This window comes from Cicer arietinum, chromosome 1 (assembly GCF_000331145.2).
Source record: "Cicer arietinum cultivar CDC Frontier isolate Library 1 chromosome 1, Cicar.CDCFrontier_v2.0, whole genome shotgun sequence".
NCBI classification, from domain to species: domain Eukaryota; kingdom Viridiplantae; phylum Streptophyta; class Magnoliopsida; order Fabales; family Fabaceae; genus Cicer; species Cicer arietinum.
Window position 1 is genome coordinate 23309388 of NC_021160.2, and position 9559 is coordinate 23318946.

Genomic DNA, 9559 nt, shown 5'->3' on the forward strand with positions numbered 1-9559 from the left:
AAATTTTGTAAGCATCGTATAAGATACAATTGAGTTAGTTATTCTATAATTTGTGGTTTGTTTTTTTTTAATGGAATTTGTGGTTTGTTGAACCTTCAATTATAGAGATGGAATATTTCATCGATGAGTACAATTCTTTCCCCTCATTTTATAATTCTAAAAAAGTTATCTTATTTGTCAAAAAAAAAAAAATCATCTTATTTAATATATTCTATAAATATTCAATTCAATCTCTTATAATTCTAATGCAACTAAGAGTGAAAATATGTTAGGCCGAGTTAGGAGTTTGAGCTTGGCATATCTAAAAATTCAAGGTCTAAATCTGTTATAAGCTTACTTTTTAAGTTTGAATATGATAGAAGTCTGATATACCTATTAGCATACTTAAAAAGCTATTTTATTTTAATATTTTTGAATAAGTAATCAAATATATCTTTAAATAAATTAACAAGTTAATATGTCAATGAAATTAGGTTCTATTTTGACATCTAACATCACGTTTTGAAGAATATGGCTTTATATACATCCAACTTAAATTATATTTTATAATAATATATTTCAATACGTCAAAAACTAAATAAGGTTAATATGCGTAATTATTAAAAGTTGAATATATAACAAAAAAAAATCAAAATTTAATATAATAATTATAGTAGTAGAAAATATTATTTATATTTATTTAAATAGCTCGGTCTAATAGACCTAAAAGACTTATTATGATCTTTTTTTAACTAAATATGTTTATTATTGTAGCCAGACCTTTTTAACAAAATAAGGTTTTTTAGAAGTTTTGGTCTTATCTGTTAAAAAAAGCATGGACCTAACTAGACCAGGGGTGTAAATCTCTATTGGTCGACCTAACCTATTCTCATATCAAAATGCAACTCAATTTATTTCATAACCAAATTTAATATTCAAAATAATCTTTGAAAATCTCATACAAAAGACAAATTTATTCTCAATTAAAGTTAATAAAAAACAAATTTATCGTTCATATAAAATTTTGAAAGATTAATTTGAGTATAGAAAATGTTCATCTATAAATAAATGTGATTATATTGAAATTATAAACCTCTAAAATGATTTTTTTTTTTGTTTTTTGTTTTTAATAAAACTAAACTGGATCCTTGGTCTGTGTATAATTGTCAATTTGTTTCGACAAGATGTATAATTGTCAACTTAACAATTAATTAATAAGCTTGAAACAAAGAAGATAGATCATCCTATCTATTATTTTGACAAAATACATTATCTTATATTTTTTTGATAAAACTATTTTTTGGAAACAAAAAGATTATATTATCCTACATTATTTTTTGACAGATATTATTTTATATATTATAAGATATGTTTCTTTTAAAGTAAATAGAGCGAAAAATTAATAATATAATAATATATGATTGATCATGTAGATATAAATAATATTAGAACTAATTTATATTAATTTAATCATTAACGAATGATATTATTCACTGGACCGCTCTTTTTAGAAAATAATATTATACCACATTAGTTTAATCCATTATTATGATATTGTCGAAAACGCAATTTTATACTACATTATTTTCATGATTATTCAATGTAGGAATCATGGAAGACGAAATCCAATGACATATTCTTTCACATGTGCCAGATAAACCTTCCCCACACACAACTCACGTTGAATTCAACAAAACAAAAGTATATAAAAGTTGATAATATTCATTTGTTGACAGCTCCCTTCCCTTTTGAAAACCTTTTTTTCTCTTTGTTATTGTTCATAGTGAAATCCAAAATAATTCAAACCCAACATCAACAAATTTCAATTCTCTTTATTCTTCGATATTCCAATTCTGATTCTAATAATACCATGGTTCTATTTGGATCCAACGCAAATCACCAACATTGAATCTCCAATATTGCAATCCTGATTTCATTGTTAGGTTATAAAGAGTTATTAACAATAAAAGAAAAGAAGAAAATGAGAGTCTCAAAATCTCAAGTGTGGCAACCCTGTAAGAAGAAGAGACTATAATAAAGTGAATACTTCGAATATAGAAAAGAGAAAAAATGCGTTCATCTCAGAGTAGCGGCAGTCTTAGCAGCGTCGCCAGTAGCGGCGGAAGGACAAGAGTTGGGAAGTTCGAGCTTGGTCGGACGCTAGGCGAGGGAAATTTCGCGAAGGTGAAGTTTGCTAGGAACGTTGAAAGTGGAGAACACGTAGCTATCAAGATTCTCGATAAGGATAAAATTCTCAAGCACAAAATGATTCGTCAGGTTATTTTTTTGTGTGTTAAATCAATTAATTTGATTTTTTTTGTGACCAAAACTCAATTAATATTGTTAATTATGTTAATTTTTTTGATTTCATTGATGTCAAGTATTATTTTATTTCTGGTTTAATTTTGTTCTAATAAAAAATAACAAGCACAAAGTGATTATTATTAATTTAGATAGATGGGATTACGCCCTTTTTTCCTGATTCCACTATTGGAGCAAGTTCATCTGTGACCTCAGCTGAAAGAACCATGATTTATTTCTATCTGTTGAGATATTGATAGTATTGATATTGATTGCTATAAGATTTGTTAGTATCCTTTAGAATCATGATAGGATCATTGATATTATGATTAATTAAAAAAGTAAATGTAAATGTGAGCATTAAGTTTGGGGTAGTTTATGGGACCCATTTTGAGTTCTTAATAAATGGCTGCACCGTTGGAGTAAAAGATTTGTAGATTTTTTAAATCCGTGAAACACTAGGGCTCACCAAAATATAGTTAATACCAAACCGGAACACCAGTGGACATGCTAATGAGTTTGACATTTGTTTGTTTTTGTGCATGTTTGGTTTTACAATGGGATTTTCAAAATCACGGTGAGCCACCTATTCCGTGATGTTTGCAGTAATTAATATTATGTGTATCGAAAGTTCTGTCATTTTATTAGCAGGATAGAGGTTTCAGATTTTGTTTGATTGAATAGTTTTTCTGTCTTCGAAGATTTATGAGATTATTTCTGTTGAAACATTAACAAGTCTTGATTATTGAGTAGATCACCACAGAGAATTCACAAGCATAGCTTACAAAAAAAAAAAAAGAATTCACAAGCATAAAAGAACTCAACAGAGAATTTATGAAACTGAATGTTGTGCTGAAACTTAATTTTCTTATTTATACCTTAGTTCTTTACAAAACTGCAAAAAGGTTCTTCCTCACATCAGCATCCTCGTTACCATGCAGAAAATAAACAGTTTACCGTTTACAGTTTCTGAGTTAATTCTTCTGCTCACAAAATATATATGTTAGAGAAAGTGTGGCCTGGCTTTTGAGACCGTTAAATCAGAAACATCTCAGTTTTGTAAATTCTTGAATACACTTCATTTTGTCATTCTTGAGTCTTGACCTATGATTCTGTATCACATTAGTACTGATCAGCACTGTCTCTGCAGTAAGATCTATCTATTCATCCTATTTCAACCTATTGGCACATTGGATGGTATAGACTTATGCAATGTAAGCTGGAAAGAAAAAAGTATTTCTTAAGTCCAAACTCTCCCATTTGAACTGGTTTAGAGAATAAATTAGAATTAGGTAAAAACATGTTAGATATTAAGATACTTTCCTAAACATATTAGATATTAAGTCCAAACTCGCAGCGACTTAATAGTGTCTCTGGTTACTCAAACTTTGACAACAGAAAAATCCAAAAGTCTGAATATTGCTATGAATAGAACAAATTTAACAGGTGAGTAACGCAACAAAGAAATTGACGAAAAGTATAAAGGAACTTTACAGACCCAAACTTCAATTAAAAGAAACCAGTGGGTCTACATGAAACATATCCCTCACAGTATACTGAAGCCTGTTTTTCCATTTCATTAACCTTAACCTTATTTATGTCATTATTGTGGCCTAAACAAAGGTGGTCTCTGTCTCTGGGATGGTTCTCTTCACTTTTCCACTTTGGTTCTCATTTATTAAGATTCTGTCCTGATTAATTATATAAAGTATTAGCTTGATTAAAGATATCTTATATAAATATTAGTATTTGCAAGAATTTTGTATAGTATTAATTACTTGCTTTTATATTGTTGTATGTGTTCTGCCACCTGTTAAACAGGTTAACTATTTGAGTTTAATACTGTGTTTTGTGTGGTGTTGGGAAAAAATGGTTTATTAGTCTATAGTTTTGTGTTGGTATGAAGAACTTCTGCTAAATTTCTGGGTTTTTTTCTTTCTGAAGCACGAATACTCAAGTCTTTCTTGATATTCTGTTGTTCACTGTTATGCAGATAAAACAAGAAATATCAACAATGAAACTCATTAGACATCCAAATGTCATACGCATGCATGAGGTTAGAAGGCAGTAAATGATTCCTTCCATGCGTGATTTATTTCTATTCTTATATTTTCCAGAGTTTTATTCTTTCAGTTTTTTCTAACTTCCCTCTGCATTGTTAACTACAAATTCCTTGTGTAGGTAACAGCTAGCAAAACAAAGATATTCATTGTTATGGAACTTGTGACCGGTGGGGAGCTTTTTGATAAAATTGTAAGACGGTTTTTACCTTTCTTTGTGCTTTGAAGGCTAGAATCTTTTATATTATTAGCATTGTTCTTTTATTGTCTCTTATTTTTGTGCTTTTTCCGTCATTAACTTGTGCCAGGTACGCAGTGGGAGGTTGAAAGAAGATGAAGGAAGAAAATATTTTCAAGAGCTTATATGTGCTGTGGATTACTGTCATAGTAGAGGTGTTTGCCACAGAGACCTAAAGGTGTATATTGCTTTGTCATTTACATTTTTCGTTTGCTTTCTATTTTAGTGAGCGGGTGTTGTTGTCGGGTTCAAATTACGGGTTTCTGAATAATTTCAGCAATGCATTCTCAAGAACTTAGTTTTTTTTTGCAAAGGGAACTTACATACCTAACCATGGACAGCTTGCGTGAGTGTGTGTATGTGTGAAAGAGATAGATGCATGGAAAAAAAGAATAAAAATTTAACATGTTACTATGTTTCATCTATTAAAGCCTGAGAATTTATTGCTGGATTCTAATGGAAGGCTTAAAGTATCAGATTTTGGATTGAGTGCGTTGCCTCAACAAGTTCGGGTGAGTTAGTTGACTAGTTCTTAAAAATGAATAAATAGAATTATGACTAAGTCTAAACAGTTGCTGATTATCATAATATTAATTATTAATAGGAAGATGGGCTACTTCACACAACATGTGGTACGCCAAATTATGTCGCTCCAGAGGTATTTTAGCTCAACCTGCCACTTTCCATTGTTTCTTTAACTCGATATTTTTTTATCATTGCTTCCTTTTATCTAGGTAATCCACAATAAAGGATATGATGGTGCAAAGGCGGATCTCTGGTCATGTGGTGTTATTCTTTTTGTTTTAATGGCCGGCTATTTGCCCTTTGAAGAAACCAATCTTATGGCTTTATATAAAAAGGTGATTTTTACTTAATGTCTGCTTTCATCATTCTGACTGTTCTCAGTCCAAGTTTATGATGTTACTGTTGGGGAACATTACACATTGAAATTCTTGAACACCTATTAATTATTAATTATTAATTATGACTGGTCCATGATTTATCATTGAACATTGTGGTATTGTTTGATTCATGTAGCCGACCCTATGTAATGAGATAAGGCTTGGTTTTGTTCTCTTTTGGACTATTTTGGTGATATTGATACGGATAGAGTGTGATTATAGTCATGCTTAGATCTTGATTTGTTGAACAAATATAGTATTTTTATTGTGATGTTTTCTTGTCATTTGAACAATTTAGCTCTGTGATGTTATATTATAATAAAAAAATCTAATTTTATATGTTTTAAATTTGACATAACCCATAACCTTGATTTTTTAAAAATGCTATATCTTGTACCAATACTCATATCTACTATCTGTACCGTTCCAGTACCTATGCATCTTAGCTACTACTGCAACTATAAAATATGCTGCCTCCAGTGTTCTGTGTCTACAGAATAATCACGCAGCAGTATAATTTTTTACTTTAATTCTCAGAAAATATGACCTGGTCAGTTGGTTTGATTGGTTACACTGAGACTGGTCCAAGGTTTTCTTATGTAACCAAATTTACTCATAACATTGACATTTACTGGTAACATTTAAATATGTTTGATACCTTACACCAGCAAGCTTATTACCAACTGATTGACTTACTATTGGTTGATGGGTGAGTGATGCACAATTACTTCCTCTACAACATTTCATTAACGTAGTCAGGCACTCTGTATAGAGAGGATGTAACTGTATATTAATTTGTACATCTTTCCTCAAATGCAATCCTATATTTTATGTCCCATAATAGTGCTGCCTAATGTGGGGTTTTTTCCTTTGATGAGTGACAGATTTTCAAGGCTGAGTTCACCTGTCCTCCATGGTTCTCTTCAAGTGCAAAGAAACTAATCAAAAGGATCCTTGATCCCAATCCTAATACAGTATGTGTGACTTGTGTTATTTTTGTTTAATCTCATTGTACTCTGCTGCTAGTCTGGCTTTTAGCAAATACTCCTGTTTTCCGTGTCTTTAATGTGAAATCAACTATGTGAAACCAATCTGTATATCTTTCTCTGTTAATGATTTGAGAAACAGCGGATTACAATTGCCGAGGTCATTGAAAATGAGTGGTTCAAGAAGGGATATACACCTCCTGTGTTTGAACAGGCTGATGTTAGTCTTGATGATGTAAATTCTATTTTCAGCGATTCTATGGTAAGTCTTTTGATATTGTTGTTATCTTGTTTAAATGTTGTTCATCTAAGTTTTGGATTTTAACCCTATCTCGATATTCTTTTCTGTGCACAGGATTCAGTAGATATTATCGTTGAAAGGCATGTAGAGAGGCCTGTGGCACCTGTGACTATGAATGCATTTGAACTTATCTCTAAGTCTCAAGGCCTCAACCTTGGTAATCTTTTCGAGAAACCAATGGTACGTGTATCTAATTTGAAAAATGAATTGTATGCTTTTCTCTTATTAGATCTTCCTATCCTCGAAATTCGACATGGGATGGGTTTGAGGAAATGAAAACTAAATTTTTGTTGCAAGGACCTTAAAACTATGTATTTGATATATGTTAATTGTAAGTTGCATGGTTAATGATAGTTTTACATTGTGGTAACTAGGGACTTGTTAAAAGGGAAACGAGATTCACATCCAAATGTTCAGCGAATGAGATAATTTCAAAAATCGAGGAAACTGTAGGACCTCTGGGTTTTGATGTCAAGAAAAACAACTGCAAGGTAAAAGAATCTATGCAATTTGTTATGATAATGACTTCTTGTTAAGTTTCTCTATTTCTGATAGTATATCTTATTCTTCATTTCAGTTAAAGATTCAAGGGGAAAAGACTGGACGAAAAGGTCATCTATCTGTAGCCACTGAGGTACGTTTTTAAAGTTTTTTCTCATGATGTTAGGTGAACTTTATGCTAATTAATTTGAATTAAGGACACTGGACTGTTTCTAATGCTTTCCAGATCTTGGAGGTGGCCCCTTCAATTTACATGGTTGAGATGCGAAAGTCGGGAGGAGATACTCTGGAATTTCACAAGGTAAATTTAATGCACAAATCAAATGTGTTTACATATAAAAGAAAATACGCAAGTCTCACATTGGCTAGAGTTAAGGTCTAAATAGACCTTATAACCTTACATGTCGATTTTGTAGGGTTGAGTTAGACAAACATATCTTGGAGTTTACATGCTCTGACTAAGTTGTCTTTATTTGCAGTTCTACAAGAATATATCTACTGGGCTGAAAGATATCGTTTGGAAAGCAGAGCCGATAGATGAAGAAAAATACGACGGTTAGTTTTTTAGTCTAGCAATCGTTATACTTGAATTGACAGAGGGAGGTTTTTTAGCAATTTGGTAAATCATTCTTGATGGTGGTATGTTCTTTAGTGTGTTTTTTGTATTTTGTTTGAAGGTTATAATCAGTTTTGTGAATATTTCTGTTATCACAAATATCATTATTTCATTAATAGATTTCAAATGTTGGAGTTTAATACTGTTGACTTATTTTTATTTATGTCTGCTACCATGTAGTATTTGTAAGTGCTGCCAGAAGGATATTATGGAGTTTCTTTGGTGCTATAACTTTTTTAATAAGTTCCATTTGGGCATTTGGTATTAATTACAGAAAAGTAGTTTTTTTTTTTTGAAAACGCCGAAAAGTAGTTTCTTAGACGGTTTAATCATACAAGGAAAAAATGATACTTTTCTGGCGGTTTCCTCAAAACACAATATTTAAGTTCTCAGTATTACTTCATAGTTGTTTGACGAGGCGGGCTATATGTTACGACCAGTGTAAACACAAATTTGACAAAGGTGTTTTAAACTAACCAAACATGGGAAGTGTGGTATTATAGAAATGGTTAGGGGTTAAAAAGGTAATTGCAGATTCATTGAAGTACAATTCTTGTGTTTTGTCTCTCTTTGATTCGTAACAATCAACTTTTCCCTTGTTTGACACCTCTAAGAGGTCTTAATAATCACGTGGACTAAAATGCAGCCTGTATTTTTTTTAAGAGAGTGTAATTTTTTCCGGCAAATTTTTTGTTAATAATTTAGACTTCTAATGGAATATTTCTTTCAATTTCTATGTCCAGGTGCCAGTACATCAAAATAATTGTTACCCATGTCTTCATCTTTGTACAAAGTACTATCACATACTTGTGTATTATTATTATTGGGTAAGTGGGCAATAACTTGAAGGATTCTGTTAATGGTCTTTTTTCTCTCTTCTTTTTCCTTCAGACATGATGTTATTATTTTTGATTTGATACTGTATATCAAACAACCTTTTACTTTTTGGTGCTGTGACATACATTACAAATGCAAAGGAAAACTGGCTCAACAGAAGTAAGAAATTTCTAGCATATATCTGTAAAACAAATTGGATATATCTTATTTATTCAACAGCTTGAATAACAACTTATATTCCTGATGGCCCTTTTTTTGAATTACATTTATGTATGAATGTGTAGAATACAATTGTGTCCCACCAATTAATTTTAAAGAACTAAATTATTCACAATAAATATGAAATTTCTGTAAAGATTTTTTTTTCTTCCAAACTGAACACACCTCAACCTTAGCAAGCAGTTTTTTCAGAACAAATAACAGTTACATGGAGAAGATCAATACTGAAACACAAATAACATAACTAGAGTTCACTTTGAATTTGAATTTATTAGCTACAGTTAGTCACAGATAAAATATTATTATCTCTAGTACAATATAGTTGCTTTGCATCTTATTGAAAGGCTGTGTATACATATGAATGTCCTATGAAACAAAATCAATAATGCTGGTCTCAGTCAGCAAATTAGTTCCTGTGAGTTTGATGTTACAGTAGAAAGAATTAAAAGTAATTACTGACACATAAAACACTACATGTGTAGTTTTTGGAGTTGATTTTAATTTAATGTTATAATTTATAGTTTTTGGGCGGGCTACGTTTGGATAGGTGCAAGATGATGAAGTAAAATGAAATGAAGTGGTATGAAGTGAGACTCCATTGTTTGGATTTGTTAAAAAA

The 9559-nt window shown here is 31.0% G+C and overlaps 1 protein-coding gene across 2 annotated transcripts; it reads left to right on the forward strand.

Annotated features, from left to right (window-relative positions):
• Positions 1–1765: 1765 nt before the first annotated feature.
• On the forward strand, positions 1766–8965 carry LOC101493574 (CBL-interacting protein kinase 23). 2 transcript variants are annotated; one of them, XM_004488463.4, is made up of 15 exons: positions 1766–2256; positions 4274–4336; positions 4462–4533; positions 4649–4756; positions 5010–5090; positions 5183–5236; positions 5313–5438; positions 6365–6454; positions 6609–6728; positions 6822–6947; positions 7142–7258; positions 7345–7401; positions 7495–7569; positions 7748–7823; positions 8628–8965. In XM_004488463.4, the coding sequence occupies exons 1-15, from the start codon at positions 2050–2052 to the stop codon at positions 8645–8647; spliced, it is 1392 nt and encodes a 463-aa protein (XP_004488520.1). In that variant the 5' UTR covers positions 1766–2049; the 3' UTR covers positions 8648–8965. The 2 variants fall into 2 exon arrangements, with proteins under 2 accessions (XP_004488520.1, XP_027190055.1); XM_027334254.2 differs by having other exon boundaries at positions 6603–6728; positions 8628–8827.
• The last annotated feature ends 594 nt before the right edge of the window (positions 8966–9559 follow it).